Raw genomic sequence first — 23,603 nt, forward strand, 5'->3', positions numbered from 1 at the left:
ACCCCTCAATATCTATAATTCAACCAAACTTTTTGATTTGCTTATCGTTTAATTTGCCTAGGCTTTGGATTTCGAAAATTACCTTTGACGAATATATTAAACAATCCAGAGTTTCTTTGATACTGCAAAATCCTTTGAAAACAAATAACTTAAATAATAATAACCCAATAATTGTAAAATAAGTAATATTCCAATTCCCAACAAAATCAAACAGGACGTTTCGAGTAACATAAAATTGCCAAAGTTGAAGAATTTGATCCGAGATATAAAGTGAAATTCAAATTTTATTATTTGAATTCTTCTCAGCCCTTCATGTTTAAGATCAAACGCATTTAAGGTCAGTTCAATCTTTAACTAATAAATGTCAGTCAACGTTTGATAACCACATCTATATAATGTTGTGTAAAGATAAGTTATTACTGACTGACAGACAATTACAGACCTTATTCACGCTATTTGTTTTGAATATCAACAAATTTTGCAAATCTATTGCACTTTCTGAAGCCTCGCCGATTTGAACGGTTCATCATAAAAACTTCTATTTCGTCTCAAGTTTTCAAGAATACTTTTTATTATTATTATTATTTTATGAAAGACATTTTACCATTTTCATGGCATTCGTGTCTTAAAGAATACTTCTACGTGACAAACACTATTAGAAACGTCGGTAGATTTATCGCTAATAGATTATTTATGCCGAAAACCAAGGCTTAGATATTTATAAAGTTAACAACTCGAATATGTCAACCATCCCACTTTCATTTTAAAATATACCTCGCGTTTTCATGTTATCCGAAACTTAAAATTTACGATAACTTGGGTTAATTCAATTGAACGTGTGTCAATAGAAAGCGAAAGCAAAGCAAAACGAGAAAAAAAACCTCCCTTCAATGCTGCCCTGAACTAGCAAAATTGATGGAGCAAAACAAAACCAATAAAACGCATTCATTGATCGGAATCACTTTAAAGAACGAATTTCAAGTTAAATCAAATCACTTTACAGAAGTTAAGTTTTAGAATTGTTCAGTTTGTCTGCATGTCGCGCCTTCTCTTAACCATCTGTAACACTACTTAAAACTGTTGTATAACTTCCAACCTCCGAAATTTAAAGGGAAGTATACGACACTACTATCATTCCCGTCCTCTGAAAAGTGAAATGTGAAATGGTCCCAATATAGTTCTGGAAGCTCAACACTATCCGGCAGGAAACAATCAATTCAGAGAAAACCATCTTCGTTTCAGACTTCGGGCTTCCAAACGCCTTCCGGAGGAATCGAAGCCAATTCATATCGGAATTCAACCTATTTCAACCTAAATTTCTCGAGCGAATTGGGTCATAATGGGACAACTCCAAGGATCAAAACTATTTATATGCCGCACACCTCGATAAGATAGACTTTTCCATAGTTTTGATGCAAATCAAATCAATTCACTAAGTTAAACGTTTTTGTATCTCATTCGAACACTTCTCTACAATATTTACTTGCTTCGTGAATAATGCTCAGCTCTTAACATTGAATCCCACTGAAGATAGCCATTCTTTCTTTTATGGTCAACACTGCAATTACCTTGAATCTCATCCTAACTGACCATATTGACTACATTACTTATGCTGACGATTTTACATCTTACTGTATAAAATTCTATCTGTAACCAAGATGTTGAAAAACAAGAGTATTTCTTTGCATCCAGTTTTCAGATGAGCTCTCTTAAGGATCTCATTAAGACCTCTTGACTGAATTTTACAACTTAAAATTAATATTTTATTTTCCACATTTACTAACGCATTATGATTTATTGTTTAAAAATTTAGATTAGGCTCATACTTGACTCCTACATCAAAGTTTAAGATTCAGTCAAAACAAGTGAAACATGTCTCAGAATACAACTTGGTTTCATTTTAATTGTATCTACTTAAAATTTAATTTTTTCTGTCGTTTACTTATTGGTGTACAAGTGTCATTAGTGTTATAATTAGATCCAAATTTACTCTAGTATCATAGCTTCAAACATAGATTGACATTTTGTACCGAACTTCAAACTAAAGTTTCAACCTCAGAATATTATTCTTAAAATTCAGACAATTTTTCTTCCTCGGAGCTCAAATTAGATTTTCAAGTTAAACTTCGAGTATCGAGTTGGGATTCTGATGTTATGTATAATATCTTAGCATTTTATTCGAGGGATTAGCTCGAATGCTGTTTGAAAACGAATAAAAGATTTTTTTTTAAATACCGAACCGAACATTGTTTTCAATTCCTATTGTCCATTTAATAGTTAAGATACGTGTTTCAATATTTTGATACAACTCTATTCCCAGAATTTAAATAAAACATTATGGTAAAATGTCTTGTTATCCAATTTCTGATTGATTTTTCTTTCTTTTTTTTTGCAACCGGTTCTATCCCCTGATACAGAACCATATTAAAAAAATCCTGAATTTAACCAAAACACAGAATTTGTCCAGCGATTCAAGTACAAGTATAGATTTTATTTAAATGGATTCATATGCAACTTGAATAAACGACACATCTACGAACCATTTATCATTTCTATTAAAAGTTAAATACTTCAGATGTGAACTGTTTCAAGACTTGAATTAGAAATTTTTGGAACTTATTGTTTCAAAGAATTATTGCAATACTTTCGACTCAGGTTTCGATCCTCAGTTATTTGGAACCAATAGAATTGATGCTATTCTTGATTTGAAATCAGATTCCAGATGAAGTTTACAAACTCGTTTACAAGCTCAAGCTTATTAAGTTCCAGAGTATAGTTTCGAATGCAGTTGCAAAATTCCAACCTTCATAACACAAAAACTGTTGTGATTCTTATTGACGAAACAATATTTGCAAACGTAGTTCACAATAGGATTTCTTCTACATTTACCATTTCAGGTGATACATATGCTAGATTATCATGCAATGTCGTTTGTAACTGTTCAGTTCAGTTTGGACCCACATGACCTTTTTTCATCTAGACCTCTCACACGATTTTTTGCATTGTGCTTTGAGACCTCTTGCTCCGAGACCCGTGGCTGGTATTTATTATTTCTAATGGAGACCTCTTTCTTCAATTTGCTATTTCGTACCGAAACTTTTTGCTCGAGTTATTTCTTTTAATGTATTATTTTTTTTTATGTACCTCCTGCTGGTACTGTTTTTATTATTATGATTATTATTATTTTCTAACAAGTTGAAAATTTTTATATTTATCATCGAGACTTCTCGCTCGAATATGTTATTTTTATCGAGACCTCTGGCTCATTTTTTTTCAAGTTCTCTTGCAAGATACACAAACCAATATAGAGACTCCTCGCAAGATATTGTCCTTTTGACAATGTTCACAAATTTTTTATTTACCATCGAGACCTCCCGCTTAAGTTATTATTATTATTATTTTTTTTTGTGTATCGAGTCCTTTTCGCAAGATACATAGAAGTTTAATCATTTATTTTTTTTTTTCAATATCGAGTCCTCTTGCAAAATATTGTCATTTTTTCAAGTTTAACAAATAATTATTTAATATCGAGACCTTTCGCTCGAATTTATCATTGTTATCGAGACTTTCGCGCGAGTTTATTTTATGTATCAAGTCCTCTCGCAAGGTACACAATCCAATATCGAAACCCCTTGCAGGATATTTTCATTTTCTCAATGTTTTTTTCTCATTTTTTTTTTAACCATCGAGACCTCTTGCTCGGTTTTTTTTAATGTATCAAGTCCTCTCGCAAGATACAAAGAAGATTAATAATTCATTTTATTTTTTTTTTTTTAATATCGAGTCCTCTCGCAAGATATTTTTACAAGTTTAAAAATTTATTAATGATTATCGAGTCCTCTCGCTCGAATTTGTTATTTTAACGAGACCTCCCGCTCGAGTTTATTTTGTGTATCAAGTCCTCTCGCAAGATACACAATCCAATATCGAGTCCTCTCGCAAGATATTGTCATTTTCTTAATATTACATTTTTTTTACCATCACGCAGAAAAAGAATGGGGAGTGGTTCCAACAAAACGTTTTGTTATTTTATTTTGTTTTTAAAAAGCAGATTTTTCGATAACTTTCACAAAGATTTGGAATATAGATAAACGAAAAATTTTGTTATTTTTACACGCTCATTTTTTATTGCATAAAATTAAAATTTGGTTTATTTGAAATCCAATATTAGGTTTATTCGATAAGCGTGTAACTCAAAAACGATAACTTAAAAAAAAAGAAAGAAAAAAGTTTTCAGCGCATCCGAAACACAACAGCGGAAAATTTACGGACACGGAAAGCAGCTTTAAAGGTAGGTTGCAAAGTTTCAAACTAGCCCGAAAACTGCTCTAAAACGGCTGGGGGAACATCATTTCATTTCATTTCATCAACTTTTTTATTTCTGTTCCAGATACTTCGACCCAAAACGTTCCGCCTTCCTTTTCCACCCACTGCTGCTCAACTGGTGGCGATCGAGCTACTGGGTTCGATCAAGTTAGGCTCCCGGTTGGCGTAGGTGTTGGCCGTCGGGGAACGCTTCGGCTCGTCCAGGACGATACCTTCGTCTCTATTCCGCGCATCTGGTTCACGATGAACATCACCACCACCAAGGCGAAGAGCAGACCGACCACGGCCATCCCGATGACAGCCGTTAGGATGTTCGTCTGCCCAAAGAAGCTCGTGGTTCAGTCGCAGTCGTGCCCGACCGTCGGCGTAATATGCTGGTTTGGCTCAGATCCAGGCCGTTCCTAAACAACTCTACCGTCTACCGATCGAGAATAATTAAATAATTTTGAGAAATTCAATACAAACCTTTTAAACATGCTTATTTTTTTTTAATAATAGAATTCCGAATCCGAAATGCGAGTAGATATAAATAGACATACAATAATTTCATTCCAAATAAAAAAAAATAATTTCAAACATCACAATCTTGTTATTTTTTAACCTGATTTGTGTTGTAATCTTTATGCAGAATTTTATTATTTTGAAATCAATTATGGATCACTTTTAAAAAGGGTGTATTTTAATTTCCATTAAACGATAAGTTTAAACCAAATCGATATTTTTTGTCAGAGTTGCCAAAAATATATTTGTGCTTTTTCCCAACCAAAAATTTTATTATTTTTGGTCGAAATTTGATTATTTTCACAATATATTTTTCTGCGTGATCGAGACCTCTCGCTCGAGTTACTTTTTAAAAATGTATCGAGTCCTCTCGCAAGATACAAAGAAGATTAATAATTCATTTTATTTTTTTTTTTTAATATCGAGTCCTCTCGCAAGATATTTTTACAAGTTTAAAAATTTATTAATGATTATCGAGTCCTCTCGCTCGAATTTTTTATTTTAACGAGACCTCCCGCTCGAGTTTATTTTGTGTATCAAGTCCTCTCGCAAGATACACAATCCAATATCGAGTCCTCTCGCAACCCGAATAGCAAAGATCATGGTTTTAAAATAACTGAACAATGATTTTCAATTTAACAATAAACTTTATCGTAGTTTCAAAATATCTCTCAACCGCATTTTATTATGAAATCACTTTAATTTTTAAAATCACCATAAAATATATCGTAAATTCAAAATATTTCATATGCAGCGGCAAATTTAGTTTGTTTTACATACAATATTTTAGGAACATCGATAAGGATCTTCATTTTTTCAAACAAACTGGGACGCCAATTTGAGTCCCCCCGATGTGTTGTTGTTGGTTTTTTTTTTAATTTTTCATGATGAATTATGGTGAATTATTCAATTTCCAGCTATGCTGTGATGAAACCAGCATTATCGACATCCACAATTTCAATTCACTACACTACACATTCCCGAGCAAAATTCAAACGCGTCCTTCTTTCACAAATTTACTTAACTGAATACCTTCCTTCTAATCTGCACGATAATTTTATAAAACCAATTTTTGAGTAACTGGAAATATTTATCACCTTAGAAAATTACCCATTTATGGGATTTCAAGCTTGAAATAACTCGTTATGACTTTTTATGTTGAATAATTGTATTTTATAGATTTCCCAACGGATACCAATAATTCTGTCTCTTTCTTTTATCTTATTCTCTACACTTGGTTTCACAATATAGTAATCAGCACCCTTGACACCATAATCCTCAATAGGATTAAAACAGGACATACAGCCACCAAGGACCGACTAGCTAAATGGAATTTAGTGAGCTCAGACCTTTGTGAAACATGCGGAACTACTGAAGACCTGAACCATATTCTGTACACCTGTAATAAATTCAATCAATTAAGATCAGATTATAGTATACTAAACAACAACAAACCACTTATTGAAATACTTAAAGATAAAAACACCACAGAGCTTAACCAACTAGTTGAATATCTCCGTAATACAAAAAGGAATATTTAGATACAAAACCTCTTTCACCTTTTACCCCCTTCCCAAAAAAAAAACCACAACAACTCATTGAAAATTGTTTCTGGATTTCTAACCCCACGCTATGAGAACGAACGGTCGCTTTAAAATATACGCGAACTGTTTACAAAACAGACAAAAACAAAATCCACAAGACTTGGCTGGCATTATGGGCCGATAGGTTCGTGCCAAAAGAGAGAGAGAGAAAAAAAAAAAAAAAAAGATTTGTGCAAGTGCAAATTTTAATCATAATTTTCTCCAAAACTGTAAATGTATGCACGCTCGGCCATATTGAACCATTAATGCTTGAAAAATAACCATAATCGAAGTTTTGTGGATCAAGTCGTTTTATGAGTTTTCAGTGAAAACTCATAAAATGAGATTTCGATGAGAACTTGGATTATGGTTATTTTTTAACCGTTTGCTAAAGGTAGAAAATGGTTAAAAACCCCCGTTTTGAGCAAAAGTTAATGAGATTCTTTCTTTAAGTATTAAAAAGAACAATTTCGATGGAAAACGGATATTTTTAAGGTATTTATTGAAATCAAACATAAATTATTATAATTTGTCATAATATGTACCCAGATTACGTGCCAATGGAATTGATATTAAAAAAAGAAGCACCCATAATATTCGGTCACAGTCCATCAAGGCTGGTTTCACTGGTAGTGATTGTTCTTTGGAGGCCAAGAACTAAGTTGGAGCACAACTTCCAGCACGAAATACTCCATGAATCTTTCCATTTTCTTAAGTAGCGGATCATTTTTTTCTGAAACAATCAAATCGAAAAAAATTAAAATTCCGTTTACAAAATTTTCACCTAGTTCACCGACCGGAAGGAGAAAGTGTTTCGTAAGAAGCAGTTTGAGCCATCGGAAACACCGGATGTATGTTATCTCCCATCATGTATGAGATTCTCTGCAATGAAAAAAAAAACCTGTAAGAGTATAGCCAATATGTAAACAATGTTTGAAAAAAGCAATTTACCTTTGATTTTTGGTTCCAAATAGTTTCTTTTTTTGTGCTCGTTATTCTAAAACAATCCTTTCAAGTTTTCGTGCAAAACACGTCGGCATCTGAACACAATTTGCACCAAATGAATAGAAAGAAAACCGGAGTATAATCTTCCAAGTCGATTTGAAAAAATGAACAATGGCGGAACGGAACATTTTTTAACCATTATTATGGTTTTCCACTGAAACTCTGAAAACGCTTGAAATTTAACAATTCATTCCGTTTGAAAAATAACAATTTTCGAAGTTTCCGAAGGAAAATCAGAAAACGGTTGAAAAAAACTCGAAAATGGTTAGAAAAAAATGAGCGTGTGTGACTCGTCAGACGTGTTTCCTTATCAATGAGATATTTTCGAAGAAGTAGCTAGGCTGATAAGATCGGAGAAGTTGGAAAATAGTGATAAACAGTTCGGGCGTAAAAAAGAAAACAATTTAGCAAATTCTAGATTCCGTTATGTGCGGCTAATGATTGTATAGAGATTGACGCGTTGCAACCTCGAAAGGCATTGAAAATGTTCAAAATCGAATCCTACATAACGCCAATAATTCTGAGCTACGTGGAGAAATATGTTAAGAACATCCGACCGGAAGACTCGCAGGTGTCCCTGTGGGGTGGCGAAGTGGTGTTTCAGAACCTGGACCTGAAGCTAGATGTGCTGGAGGAGGAGCTGGCATTGCCGTTCCAATTTCTGTCCGGACACATCCACGAGCTGGCCATCCGGGTTCCCTGGACCAAAATCGCGTCGGAACCGATTGTCATTACGATCAACACGATAGGTAAATATGATTGCGCTTAAATCATACTAGTAAAATTAAACTAATTGTCCAGATTCGAATGTATATTGAATATAACGTTTTGCGTTCGAGTTTCTTTTTTAAATTACCTATAGATTAAATTGTATGGCACGTTCGTAAATTGATTTTTTTCGAGTGCATCAGTCGATAATCTTTTTTTTTTTTGGTAAATCGCCTTCCAAGGCTTTTGCATAAAGAGGTTTACAATTTTCGACAGAAAAAAATCAATTCACGAACCCTCCGTTAGAGATACGACAGTTAATGAAGAACGAAACACACTAAAAGAAATTTTCTTCCGATTTCAGAGTTCGTGTTGAAGCTGCAAGAACCAGATAACCGTAGCGTCCCTCGGCGGGATAGCAGCCGCAAGAGTCGCAACTCAGAGGAAACGCCGCCGCCTGGCTATATGGCATCGCTTATAAACCGGATAGCCAACAACATCACCATCCGGTGTCACAATGTGATCCTAAAGTATGTGGAAGAGGACATCGTGGTCTCGATGAATATTCAACAGCTTTCGATGGAATCGGCCGACAACGATTGGAATCCGGCTTTTATCGATATATCACCAACGCGAGTCTCTCTGAGAAAGCTGATCAATATAATCGATTTGACGATATGCCTGGATAAGCGGAATTCGGCAGGGAAGATAGAAATGTGCCAAGAACCTGTGCTTTATCGAAGCACTTTACAGGCCCGGGTGTTGATGAAATATAGCAATGGTCCGAATCAAGATCGATCTTCGATCACGAGAATTGACATTCATAGCCGGTTTTTGGATTTCAACATATCTTCTCAACAGTTTCCGATGTTGATGAGACTCTTTGAGCTGGGCCTAGCACTTAAGCAGGGTAAAATTAAGAGCGAAGCTTTGCCGGGGCAGGATATGACAGCCATGGATAGTGATGGTACGTCCGGACAGGATTCGTTACTTACTTGGGCTTGGAATTTGTTGCCTTCATTCTTTCCCGAAGAAAACGAATCGGAGCATACAGACGATCATGAGTTTCATGTTTTTCATTCCGGATGCTACGTGGACAGAATGCGGATGGTCTTCAAAACTCAAGAATTCATTGGAGACAGCATAGGGACGCGTAAAATCAAGTATAGTCCATTCCTTCAGTTGGATTTGAATGGAGTTCACGGTGAGGTTGTGATTTGCGGGTTGAAATGGTTCAACTGTTCCGGCGGGATAGCGAAAATAGAATTGCAGGCACTTGATAATTGCCCCTGTGGTTCTCCGTTGACAATCAAAGAAGTTTTCCAAAGTGAATCGGTTTTTACCCAGAGCGATCAACACATGATTGGATCTTTTTTCGACGATAAAACAGGAGAATCTAAGAAGTACAATATCAACTGGAACGTTCACTTGGGAACGTTTAGTCAGGAGAATCTACTTAAAAAATCACCTGCAGTAGCGATTGATATCATTCATGAAGTACAGATACCTGATGATCGAAAGACGTCTGAAATCGGAAGTGATTTAGAATTTAGCAATCTATCTGAAAAGTATATGATACGTGCATTTTTGGGAAAATTTAAGCTCAAGATCGGTGCCGACACGTTGCACAGAATAAAGGCTTTGGTATCATATAAGGATTCCTATGAATATCCACCGTACTACGAAGAGAAGCCTTTGCCAAATCTTCAACAACTTCCACCGCCTTCGGCCGAAGATTACGATGCTCTAATGAATGAGATCCCCTTGAAGCAAGTGCACATAACCATAGTTGCACCGATTATTGAGCTGCATCCGTTCGATCATGGTTGTCTGACGATTGGGAAAAAGCGTAGTTCAAACAAACTTAATCAAAGCTCACCAAATTCCTTTCTGTCCTTAGAGTGGAATCGAATCGAATGCAACATTCTCACTCCTCTCTACCCAAATCGCCTAGTTTTCACGACCTGTCAACTCCCCGAACCTCCTACTAAATTATTTGAAGGATGTTTTCAATCGATATCCGGTAACTTAGAACGCCTCCAATTGAAGCTCTTAGTCAACAACCAAGAATTGCAGCTAGCTACTGCTATCAACCTATATCATCAACATAGATTTATAATTCACGAACATCTCTGGCCGAATGCAGAACTCAACAAAGTCGAGCATAACTACGGTATATCGGATCTAAAGCTAACATTGAACCCCCATCAAGCTTTGCTTGCATTAGGCATTATCAGCTCATTAATCGACAAAACTCCTTCTAATCCAGCACCTGACCTCATAGCTAATATTGCACTGCCAACCATTCCTACGCTGGAAACATCGATATCGCACATCCAGTTGCGTCAAATAACGGCATCAGAAACATCTTGCCTGAAACTTACTTCACGCAGCCTTCGATGCCTGTCATTCATTCCCTGCAACGCCTCGTCTCAACGATCTCTAGCTGCTCTGTGGCCTGACCATCCAACTGAAGAAGATTTTCTCACTATCATAGTCCAGCTACCAACGAGCCCATCACTCGCCAATCTCAGCCATCCACCAATCTTCTACGGTAGATTCCTAGATCTCAGTCTCAATCTTGACCCACTGTTCCTACAATTCATCCATATTTTTGGAGAACTTTACCAATGTTCCAACGACACCCAAGTATTACGGACCTCTTCCCGTCACGCTGTCAGTCCCCGAAAATCAGTCGATCGAACTCTACCACCATCCAAAAAGTCGTCCCAACAACCCAACATCACCTCAGTCCATTCTACAAACTCGGACAAAATTGACTCCAATAACCAACAAACAAAAGCAACAGCTACGGGACATCCTGTCGCAAGTGGCAGTCAGAACCAGCCAATGCCAACGCTTGCCGCGTCCACGGTCGTTGAAGAAGGCAACGATTGCGGAACACATCCATCGAAGCGATCTACCGAACCGCAACAGCCACAGAGCCCAAACGAAGTTAATCCGGCTTTCTGGATGCAACTGTCACGCCGTATTATTTTTCACCTAGAATTCTGTCACTGTACCGGGTACTTTCCGGTCAAAAGCATCGCCCCGCCAGAGGAGGCATCTTTGGAACGGAGTCCCTCGCAGGAGGACGAATTTGGCGATAATCAAGTGGTGATGCTTAAGTAAGTATAAAATAATGTTCTTTTAAGTTTAAGCCTATAATCAACATATTGTGTATCACTGCTTCATACTATTTAAAACATAATATTGCTGCAACTACTTTTGAGAACATCGAAACGCTTGGAGCAGTGTTCCAATAGTATTTTTTTTGTTAGTTAATAAATATTAGCAAACCATTTTTTTAGAATGCAATTTGTGTTTATGTAATGTTGGCCTTGAATTTCAGATTACCGTTAATAACCGTCGACTCGGCGTTCAAGTCCAGCAGCCTATCAGCGGGCATCAACCAATTTCCCATAAGCCTGGCAAAGTCAGTTTGGCCAGACGACAAGGATAGTTATCCGTGGACGGTTTCACTTGCAAACGCCTCCAGCTGGACATATCAACATCGGCAGATGAACAAGCTCCTCGACGAGACGACCACCAATATTTCGTTGGTTTTGAACTTCAAAGAAGACGAACTGAGCCAGCCGGCTTCTGTTTGCTTCCACGTGGACACATCACCAATGAAGTTGAACGTTTTCGGAGAACAGCTGCAACTGCTTGGATGTACACTGGATAGGATATTAAGTCTGTCGATATTTCAAAAGTCTAACTGTGACAGTGAAGGGGACGGAAAAATAAAACATATTCCTGCGTTGGAAATAGTGCAAAAATCTGGAAACTCTACTACCGCAGCTGATTTAAAGGATTTTTTGGATATGACTCACAACTCAAGTGGAGCCTCAGACGATACGTTGAAAGAAGGGATCATCAAAAGTGTCATACCGGTTTCTATTTGGTTGCAGTGGACATTCTCCAAAGTTACCTTTAACTGCTTCAGTAAAGATGATACAGGGCAGCTGAAAACGAAACTAGTAATTGAAATGGAAGACATTATCTACAGTTTGGATATGCAGGACGTGTATCTGCAGATAAAAGCTAAAATCGGTGGAATGAATGGACATTGCTTCGAGTGGGCTGAAGATGAGAAAGCTTGGAAACGCAATGAAGCCCTGGGATTGACTGTGCAAACCGAATCAGGTGGATCTTGTAAGTCCGCCAATGATACGTTTCTAAATTTGACTATTACAAAGGCAGAGACCGCAAACGTCCACACAAAGTGGGAAACTGTGAGGAAAAATCGAGAACAGAATGAATCGCTCATAGAAATTGTACTTAAAATAGAACATATTGACTTGCGTTTGGATTTGGATTTGTTGGCCCAATGTATCGATATTCTCACCATATTCCAACGAAAGGCCGAAATTGATCAGCCGCAGCCTGTTTTAGGGGTAAAAGATCTACCTTTAGTACTTTTTTCAAGCAAAGGCTTGCGAGTTTATATTCCCGTGAGGGACGGAGTTGAACCTTATAGTGCTTTCATATTTAAAGTGAGTTCTATTACCGTACATCACAACGTTGAAAACCCCATATGTAGAGTACCACTGCGTGCAGACATTTACACCAAAGCCGCTCAAATGAGAATCCTTAATGTGCCGGGTTCAAAAATAGAAGATCGTCAATACGAGTTACTGTTACGAGACATTTCTCTGACAACTGCTCTTTGGTCAGACATTTTAGCATTTATTCAGGATCAAAATTCGGCTGCACTGCATCATGATAACCCTGCATTTAAATGGAACAACATGCAAGACGTACAGAATTCATCAGAATTGGAAGTAAGCACCGTCTTTAACGATTTCCATTTCTCTGTAATATATGCTCCTTGCATAATTTACAAAAACGTACTTATCTGTAGCCAAGCTACGGAGCTCAACTGCATGACGGATTTAGTAGTCAATCTAGAAATGCACCAATTAAAAGTTGCTGGTCAAATAATCAGAAAATCCAGCGCCATCCTACAAATGATTAAACCACCCTCTGCTCAGCAATCAACATCTGGATCTTCGACACGGAGCAGCTTTGTGGAATTCAATCCAGTACTGTTCAGCACAAACTCTTCAGTTCCAAATCAATCCAACAACGATTTATTGAGTTTAGATTCAGTTAAATCCTGCAAAGATTCCGAACCGCCCGTTGTTCCTCGAATGAGAACTAGCCATTCAAAGTTATCTGATTCCGGTGTCGAATCGTACTGGACATCGATAGATGTCAAAGCTACCAGCAGACGAAGCGCCAGTTCCGTGTTGAGAAAAAATCCTTCAAAGTCTTCGGACAAACTACACAACACAAACGTTGAACAAATGCAACAATCATCAGCGCACCAGCAGACCGTACCATATGAAGTGTGTTTTCTCGGGGGTCTCTTCAAAGTGAATCTTTACGATAGAAAATGCAAAGATGAGACTACCGAACCTATCTGTCGCGTTGTGATGGTACAACCAAATGGTTTGCTGTCGCTGAATTTGCTGGAACATGTCGCGCAGATATCGATATTCGATGTTTACTTCGAACTGAACAATCAGCCATTGCTGAAAACTATTGAAGGTGCTATTTTAGATTTGACAATCATGTTTGACAATCTTTTTACCATGACTATTTTTATTTTAGGAAAACTTGATGAACTAGGTATTCCGCAACCAATAATGAAAGCAAGGTATGTGAATAATTTGGCTAAGAAAAACAACGAGTTGAATCTGGATTTCAAACGTCCCTTTAAAATCAAAGTATCCCATCAGAAGATCAAAACTCTACTGGATGTGCTGTGCGTTCTGGATATAACATTAGGAGTATCTGTCCAAAAACCACAGTCGAGTGGACGACGTAGAAGACTACCGAAACCAATACTGGGTCGTAATAAGTTCAAGCTCATTCGGTCTCACTTATACGACATTGAAAAAGTTAATTTTTCAACATCCCAAGCCTTGATCCATCTACAAGATGAAAATCAAAAGGCCTATGATTGTAAGTTATCGTTATCATCTATTCGTTCTTCTCTTCACATCCATGAACGACCCGAGCGCATAGTGTTCAACTTAGATCTGGATGAACTCGTAGTATGTCAGAATTCTTTCACTATACTACACCCCTTTTCATGGAGTATACAAGCTTCTCTTACTCAAGAGTACTGGAAGAGAGATCCCTTAGTTCAAATAAAAATAAACTCAGGATATCTTCAGCTAGACTGTAATCCCAATAACTTGACTGAGTTTCAAAGGATGGCAGATCTGTTCAAAAGTATACTATTAGCTAAGACCCTCGAGACCAAAACTCGCCCACCATCTCAATTTAGCAGCGTAAATCAAACTCCTCGAAAAGAACTGCTCATACCAATTACCGCACCTGGATTCCCTCGTAAAGACTCTTTAAATACGTCGGAGGAACACTATCAAGATGATCTACGGGCTGGAGCATTTCAGTTCATTGAATCTGCACGATCAAACGACCTTCCCCTGCCGTATCAGATAAAAATCATAAATCGAGATGTAGGAATTATTTGCTGGCGCTATCCGCAACCAAGAGCTTTGTCCAACGTCATTGTTTACCCGGTGCCGATGAATCAACCTGCTGTAAAATTGTTATCCATCCAATGTAGACTGGAATACTATTCGGAAATTCATGGTGAGTTCTTCGAACTGTGTGAATTCACACTTTCGGAAAATGAGAAAACCAACTTACGTTTACCAACGCGACGCATTTGCTCAGCAACGTGGCGAATTGTGATGACGCAAAATGTCATTCATGAAAACGGTGCCATGGAAGATGAAACCCAAGATTCTGTGGCAAATGACCAGGGAAAATCGCTTATCTCGAATATAACTGATGTGCTTAAGGATACATATCTAGTTGGAAGCAGCCGACTGGTTAGTTTGCCTTATCGTCTTCATCCAAAAATATTCGTAGCTTGCATGAGAGTAGATTCGCTGTTCAATTCCAATCTAGTCCCGAACGTCGAGTTTAGTGTGGAACTCCGTCCAGTACAGGTCAACTTCTTCAATCAGCTGAACTATCACAAGAACAGTAAACTACCCAAACCTTTCGATAAGTATCGAATATGCCAAGAATCCATCGAGATGAAAAGCCACAAATTTATGACGCTTAACTCCAGTTTCGTTAGAATTCATGGTGCCATTTGCAACAACATGAATTTGCTGATTAGTGGTGAGTTAAATCTTCACTGCGATCTTCTTGATTACAGCCACTTTACTTTTGAAAGTGGGTTCGAAATGGTTAACATGAAGGCTCTGGCAGCTGTTGAAGAGAACTCTCTCGAGTTGAAAGTTATATCAGATGATATAATAGTGCGGTTTGGACCATCCATTGGTTACAATCTACTGTTAGCGGAAAAAATATGGAAGTCGCCAAGCGAAACAGTTCTCCTTTATGGAAAGTATATTATATGCAACAACATGCATGTGAGTGTACGAATTGGTCAATGCAATACAGGTGAGTCAATTTTCCTCGGTGCATCAGAGTTGTGCATTTACGTATTCAGAAGCTACAGTCATCAACAGATGCTCCAAGTGACTTTCAAAGAAAACAGCAAAGACATTGATTCCGAACCATTTTCGATTACGAAGGATGGTATATCTTATGTGAAAATACAGCAGGCTTTCGAAGAAGACCTCGAAGATGATAAGCTATTCGTTATTCGGATTGAAAGTCTCAGTGGATCCCAAAAAAGGATCACAATTGAAGGCCAGATTAGTTTCTTTAATATGACCTCACAGCGTTTAAAAGTGCAATATCGATTCTACAAAATTATACCAAACAGTGATAAAAACTATGTATCAACAAACTTCTCAATTGGTGAGCGAGGCAGTGCGAATATTTTCGGTGCTGCAAACAATAAAAATCAACAAAGTATCAAAATAGCTCTCGACGGAGAAAAACGCGGCTGGTCCGGTGACATTCCCATGAGAGAGATAATGAATGGTTCGAAGCCGTATTTGGTAAAAATTCCAACAGTTTTGACAAAGGAAGGCTATATGAGCTACTGGGTGAGAATAATCCGCGAGAAAATAGGTGGCACAGATGTGACACTTAAAGAAAAATTCAATGAAAGAGTCCTGGTCATCGTTTGGCCACTGTTCATGGTGCAATCCATGCTAGCAGTAAATACAACGGTAAGCTTTTGTGCAATATTTTTCAGTAACACGGTAAAACCCATGATACCTTAATTTACATTACAGGCATACGAAGAAAAAATTGATCAAAACTTTTCTATCTACGGTCAGGGTGAGCGAAGACAGTTGATCATATCGGGTACAAACTCCGATGAACACGAGCTACAGTTCCGCATGAAGTAAGAATCTATCATGTTGAATTCATTTTGCTCAAAAAAAAAAATCTGTTATATTTTTCTAGCTTCAACATCCTGGGTGGGGAAGATAAGCAGAAGGCCTTGCTGTCCTACAGATTGATCGATGGTCGGTCTTTCTTCCAAGTTCCAGAAAGGTTCAAAACCATTGAAAATGCTATCGAACTGCTGCAGCAGAATCACAAACTGCCATGGCCATGTTCTCGCGAAGAAGAGCTACGTTGGAAGCGAGAAAATTCAATACAGGAAGCCACACTGCCTATATATCACTGCTCGGCAGCTCACGAGCTGTCTTGTAGCTTGATGTTGAGCATATCACCGTGGTGTTTCTTTATCAACCAGCTTGGTTGTCCGGTGCGCTTGAAGAACTATGAAACTCAAGAAGTGAATATAGTGGAAGCAAACAACATTGTGATGCCAAGTTACATTGAAAATGTATTTACTTTTGAGTTGGATGTTGGCTTTCTGCTCAAATCGGAACTGATCTACCTGAAAGGAGAAATTAGGAAGCTGTCCTCGGGCAGTATTATTCTGCCTAGTGATGGGTCCGTAAACATCTGTATACGATCGGAAAACGGGGTAAGTGTTCTTGATAATAATCCTCAAATTACTAAAAAAAAAATCACAAATTCAAGCAAGAGAAATTGTGTAGGATCGCCCATACTTTACCACAAATGCGAGAAATTCGATGAGATTCTTGATAGAGGTTCAGGTGCAATGAGAATACCATCAAGACGCCATTCACCGCCCAGTTAAGCGGTTTTTCAACTTCAAACATGTGTAATAAAAAAACGACGGCAGATTTTTATTCGCTTTCTTTTCCAATACATCCCAAAACTGCTCTACTTTAAATAAAAAATTTAGTGGAATGCGAACAATGTACGCTTTTCAAAATAATTAACTAAACTTTGGGGTGTTCAACTGGCCCTATTACCGCCCACTAGACTTTTTCGGGTATCGATAATGTTTTCTCAAGGAAAAACTATCTAAACAACACGGAAACTGTTTTTTTAAGTATTTTCCATACAACGAGCTGTCAAAACCATATTTTGGCTCTTTAGAGAATACATTTTGTGAAATTTTTTCCGCAAATTTAGTACAAATTTTAACAAAGTGCGTTGGCTGACAAAATGATGATTCCCGGCTAACAACCTTAAGTAACCGGTTACTTTCAGCGATAAAACATCATTTTCTAACATAATCAAACTAAATGCTTCTTACAATTTACACATTTGACACAATACATGCGTTAAAAACAAAGAAATTGTGCGTGACCGGTCATTAGGAACCCACACTTTTTTTTATACACCAATTACCGCCCAGCACTAAACGCTTCAAAAAACAACAACTATTGAAAAAATCAAAAAATTTTTGATGCAAATCTATTCTACAAAAAGAAAACTATCGTTTCAAGTCGATTTTAGGTCCAATAGGTACTATCTAGTAAACAAAAACCCTTTTTGCCCTAGGAGTACAGTAATGCTTAGTTCGCTAACAGGCGTCGAATTCAATAATTTGACCGGAAACGAAAAACCAAATATTTTATTTCTGGCTATAGTTAGCATAATTAAGTGATGTTTTTTCAGTGAAATGGTCGAACAATGATGCCGACACAGAACACAGGTCTTATATTTGGAGAAAACATCCCAGTTTTTTCAAAATACACACAAAAGGGTGATTTTGGGCGGTAAATGGTGTCTGGGCGGTGAATGGCGTCTTGATGGTACTTCGGGGCTTAAATAACAACCAATCTGTTTGACGATACAACTATGAATGACATAATTTTTTTTTTTGCAAGGATTTTCATCCGTTTGGATGATTCATCCCGAGAATGACATAAAATTCATTTCAGTTTATACATCAGCGGACTTGAATTCAGTTCAGCTGCATGTTGCGCGACACAAATGATGTCGCAAACTTAACAGCCGCTTATACGCTGCAACACTCCTCCTCGACATCAGTTGGAAGAATGCCGATATCTTCTCGTAGCTACCTCAATTTGACTGCACTCAATGGCTTGGTGAGAAGATCCGATTCCATCTGCTCCGTAAGACACTATCTGTAATGTACGAAATGAACTGAACGCGTTGAGTTCCAAGAACAGAATGACGGTTTATTTTCTCTTTCGGTTACAACATGATTGTCTTACATACTAGTGTTAGTGTTATATTTGAATAACCCTCACATGACACCCCCACGACAAGCGCGTAGGCATCTTGCAAGGATAAAAGGTTCAATTATACCGTTGAACACTCGGTTGTTAGTAATTAGTTACATAAGTTTCAAATTCTTAACGGATAAACACGTTGACGTGTAGATATGGATCACGGTCTTCATGATGGTCTCAGCCAAGTCTTCCACATCAAAGGGAAAGTTCTGCAAAATATCAAGCATACGTGAATTACTTAGACGTGTTATACTTCACTCGTTTCGATCTTCTTAGTATCGGATATGTTTCACGAAGTTTTCTTTTGCGACCCCTTGTAGCCCACGTACCATCGAAACCTAAAACATCTCCCTCTTTCGCCTCTTCGCAGTTTTTAGATAAAGACTCTTCCACTGTATTGCTCGAAGACGAACTAGAAATATTACGTTCCCTGGTTTCGGGTGGGACATTACTCTTTAGAACAATCTTAGCCGAATAATTAGATGGATGATACGGTTTTACTTTGACTGAAGGTTGACTTACTTTTGGTGCATCTTTCAACCCATTTGTATCTGTTGAGCTGTCCAAAACCATCTGATCTAGATGCCTCTTTACTGTTCTTCTGTTACTCGCCAAGGTCACTAAATAGTTTCGAGAACCCATAACCTTTGTAACAGTGGCCTTCACCCATTTAGCATGATTTGGATCCGAATAATCTCTTATTAAAACTTTATCCTCGCAGCGGAAATATTTCTCCCTTGAACCCCTGTGGAATCGAGTTTGATCCATTTGCGATCGTTTCAAGTTATTGTATGCGTCTTTACTAGTTGATCCCCCTTTCTTTTCAATCAACATCCTATCTAGCCTGGTTACTATTTCCCTTCCCAACAAAGCGGTTGCTGGAGCTATTTTGGAGGAACAGTGCTTAGCCACCCGATAACCCATAAGAAAATTACTCAAAACCTCAATGCGACTTTTAGTAACATTTTCTGCCACGGCCCACAGTGGGCCAGGAACCACACTTTTGCGGTCAAAATTGACTGCAGGCCAGAGGCTTCGTTGTAGCTCATCGGTGTCTTCAACAAAGTTACTCGACTATATTTGCGCTATCTATTGATGGATTTGAGCTAGTTCTATTTTTCTCCGCAAGGTGGCGCCAAAATCTAACTTTTTACAGAAGCAAGATACAGGCATGGTTTCTTCTACAAAGTTGTTTATTATACTTTTAACATCAACTTTGTAGAACATTGTTAAGCTCTATATTGTGAAATTACCTTGCAAAAATAATAATTTAAGAAAACCTTGCAAAAAAGGGTTTTTGCACCTATTTTTTGTTTTCAGCTATACAATACCTCAAATTTCCACAGTATTCGATTGGAATAGACTCAAATGAGATATTCTAGTGGAAAACTTTTTTGTTTCGCAGATTTTTTCTGTCAAAATCGCAAAAACTAGGTTAAAATTATACATTTTTCAAATTGCAATAACTTGCTTGCGAGCAGTTTGGCGCACCTCATTTTTTGAGAAGTGACAGTTGTGATTATGATCTAAATGCATGTAAAAAATGTCGGTGGGTTCACGTGGGTTCCTTGCCAAATGATTTAATAAAGTTGGTTAATCTATATATATAAAAAGCAATTTCTGTATGTTTGTTTGTTTGTATGTTTGTTTGTTTGTTTGTCCTCTATAGACTCAGCCATCTTAAGGGCTAGAGAGCTGAAATTTGGCATGCATGCTCATTAGGACCAGGAAGGATGAAAAATGTTTTTAGATTTTCGGATGACCCCTTCTGAAGGGGGTCGTCTATAGAAGACAAATATTGTTTTCGCGATATTGACGTTAATTTTCGTCGGATCATGTTGAAAATTTGCACATGAGTGTTTTGAAAGACGAGCAATCGATTTCAGGTGTCCAATTTTGTGTAAGGGGTCAGCTAAAGGGGTCGTCCATATTAACTGTTCACTGTTTTTGCGATATTGACGTTATTATTCATCGTATTCAGGTGAAAATTGGTACACGATAGTTTTGAGTTATGTGTAATCGATTCGAGGTATCAAATTCAGTGTAAGGGGCCGGCAGAAGGGGTCGTCCATATTAAATTTTCAGTATCTTAGTGATAATGACGTTTTCATTAATCGGATTGGGATGAAAATTTGCACATAGGAGTTATTAGGGACAAACAACTGATTTCACTTATCCAAACTAAAATCAGGGGTCGGGCAAAGGGGTCGTCCATATCAACTATTCACTGTTGATGCGATATTGTCGTTATTATACATCGGATTCAGACGAAAATTGGTACACGAGAGTTTTGAGAGATGAGCAATGGAATTCAGGTGATAAATTCAGTGTAAGGGGCCGACAAAGGGGGTCGTCCATATAAACCTTTCAGTATTTTTGCAATATCGTCGTTATTTTACAACGGATTGGGATGAAAATTTGCACACGGTTGTTTTCAGGAACGGGCAATCGATTTCAGATATCAAATGTTTTGCCAGGGGTCGACGAAAGGGGTCGTCCATATAAATTTAAAAGTGTTTTTAACAATATTGACGTCATTATACAATGGATTGCTTTGAAAATTTGCACAGTTTTGTGGGAGTTTTGAGGGAAGGGCAATCGATTTCAGCCATCAAAGATTGTATAAGAGCCCCCAAAAGGGGTTTAGCTTTTTGGCAATAATTACGTTGTTATGCAATGATCCAGTCGAAATTTATACACGTGGTTTTTTGGCACGGCCAAAAGATTCCTGATTTCCAATTTAGTAGCAGACAACAGACAAAGTGATCGTCCAATATTTTTGCAATTATTACTTAACAATGAATTTAGAAGTGCATCTGGAAAATGCTTGGCAATTGGTTTTCATACAAACTGTTCATGACATATTCCAAGTTGAAAGCGAAACGGAGTTCGTATGGGATCAGCTAGTTTTCAATACAAATTCACATATTAAAAGACCTTTTTTCAAAGAAATCATCCGCATTTCTCGTAGAAAAGTCGAATTTTCATCGTCCAATTATTGGATGAATCTTTTGTTTGTTGATTCGATGCTTGAGCACATTTTTCGCACTTTCAATCAAATTTGTATAAATAAAAATTTTCAAATTAATTTAAAAAAACAGTTTTAAATTATTTTTAAATTTTTTAATAAATTTGACCAAATGTGCTTAATCGCTTATGTGCTTAAATCGCTTAAATCGCATCGTGGTGGACTAAAGCAATAATAAAACGACGAAAATTCGACTTTTCTACGAGAAATGCGGATGTTTTCTTTGAAAAAAGGTCTTTTAATATGTGAATTTGTGTTAAAAATTAATCAACTTTATTAAATCATTTGGCAAGGAACCCACGAGAACCCACCGACATTTTTTTGCATGCATTTAGATCATAATCACAACTGTCACTTCTCAAAAAATGAGATGCGCCAAACTGCTCGCAAGCAAGTTATTGCAATTTAAAAAATGTATAATTTTAACCTAGTTTTTGCGATTTTGACAAAAAAAATCTGCGAAACGAAAAAGTTTTCCACTAGAATATCTCATTTGAGTCTATTCCAATCGAATACTGTGGAAATTTGAGGTATTGTATAGCTGAAAACAAAAAATAGGTGCAAAAAACCCTTTTTTGCAAGGTTTTCTTAAATTATTATTTTTGCAAGGTAATTTCACAACATAGAGCTTAACAATGTTCTACAAAGTTGATGTTAAAAGTATAATAAACAACTTTGTAGAAGAAACCATGCCTGTATCTTGCTTCTGTAAAAAGTTAGATTTTGGCGCCACCTTGCGGAGAAAAATAGAACTAGCTCAAATCCATCAATAGATAGCGCAAATATAGTCGAGTAACTTTGTTGAAGACACCGATGAGCTACAACGAAGCCTCTGGCCTGCAGTCAATTTTGACCGCAAAAGTGTGGTTCCTGGCCCACTGTGCGGCCTTTTTTAAAGCTGCTTTGAATGTTCTAACAAAATTTTCAGCTGCCCCGTTAGTGGCAGGATGACCTGGAGCAGTCAACTTGTGTTGAATACCGTTAGCTCTGAAAAACATTTGAAACTTATCTGCAGTAAACTGCGTACCGTTATCAGTAACAACTGTGTCCACAAGCCCAAATCTAGCAAAGCACTCCATCAGTTTCTCAATAGTGAAATTAGCAGTAATAGAAGAAGTGGGAAAAACTTCGGGCCATTTGGTCAAAGCGTCAATAATTATTAAATACCATACACCTTGCACGGGACCCGCAAAATCCATGTGTATTCTGGACCAAGGCTTTTCTGGCACCTGCCATGTAATTAACTCAGCCAATGGCGGCGAAGGTTGTTCATTCAAACAAGTAAGACACTGACGCGATTGATTCTCTATAGCACTATCCATCTCCGGCCACCAAACGTAACCTCTAGCCACACTTTTCATTTTGACCATACCCATATGCGAAGCATGCAATTCCTTCAATACATACTGCCTCAGAGAACTTGGAACTACTACTCGGAATCCTCTCAACAGAATGTCATCCTCCACCGTCAATTCATCGAAAACACGAACGAAACCCTTATAAACATCCCCCACTAATAGAGAATTCGTTTTCGTGTGGTGGTGCACCGGGGCACTACCGGTAGTGCACTTTTTGCTGTTTTTATGCTCGTTTTCAGGATGAGTAGTCCACTGGTAGTGCACCATAAAGTGGACGGTGGAACACTCTGAAAATATTCGGTGTTGCTTGCGCTCTCACCAATACTATCATGAATTATGACAGCACATACTTCCAGATGTGGTTGGTTTATTTCTATACCGTATAAATTGCGTTCGAGCTTTTTTTTCTCTTTATTAGAAGAGAACGGAAACTTGTTCCGGATTTAATACCAGTGCCGTTTCCAACAGAGGCGGAGAATTTCACCTGGATGGCACGTTCCAAAGCAAACAACGCTTCCAAGAAGAAATGTGCCCAGAAGGCTTGCTGCAATCGGTTCCAGGCGATGCCGAAAAAGAGCAGCAAATCCGAGTGCAAAAA

At 37.6% G+C, this 23,603-nt stretch overlaps 1 protein-coding gene and 1 long non-coding RNA gene across 2 annotated transcripts in view; one reads left to right on the forward strand and one right to left on the reverse strand.

The window, feature by feature from the left end:
• Positions 1 to 6,890: 6,890 nt before the first annotated feature.
• LOC129740031 (uncharacterized) lies at positions 6,891 to 8,585 on the reverse strand. Its single transcript, XR_008736075.1, has 3 exons — positions 7,362 to 8,585; positions 7,208 to 7,292; positions 6,891 to 7,143 (listed from the first exon to the last, which is right to left on the reverse strand). It is a non-coding gene; the product is annotated as an uncharacterized LOC129740031 (long non-coding RNA).
• Positions 7,677 to 23,603, forward strand: part of LOC129740026 (intermembrane lipid transfer protein VPS13B) — a 60,705-nt gene continuing 44,778 nt past the window's right edge. The window contains exons 1-6 of the mRNA XM_055731608.1: positions 7,677 to 8,164; positions 8,488 to 11,251; positions 11,476 to 13,679; positions 13,743 to 16,258; positions 16,325 to 16,437; positions 16,500 to 17,031. Of these exons, the coding sequence (XP_055587583.1) occupies positions 7,900 to 8,164; positions 8,488 to 11,251; positions 11,476 to 13,679; positions 13,743 to 16,258; positions 16,325 to 16,437; positions 16,500 to 17,031 (8,394 nt within the window). The 5' untranslated portion in view covers positions 7,677 to 7,899. The remainder of the gene's footprint in view (positions 8,165 to 8,487; positions 11,252 to 11,475; positions 13,680 to 13,742; positions 16,259 to 16,324; positions 16,438 to 16,499; positions 17,032 to 23,603) is intronic.

Source organism: Uranotaenia lowii, chromosome 1, assembly GCF_029784155.1.
Source record: "Uranotaenia lowii strain MFRU-FL chromosome 1, ASM2978415v1, whole genome shotgun sequence".
In the NCBI taxonomy this organism is placed as follows: domain Eukaryota; kingdom Metazoa; phylum Arthropoda; class Insecta; order Diptera; family Culicidae; genus Uranotaenia; species Uranotaenia lowii.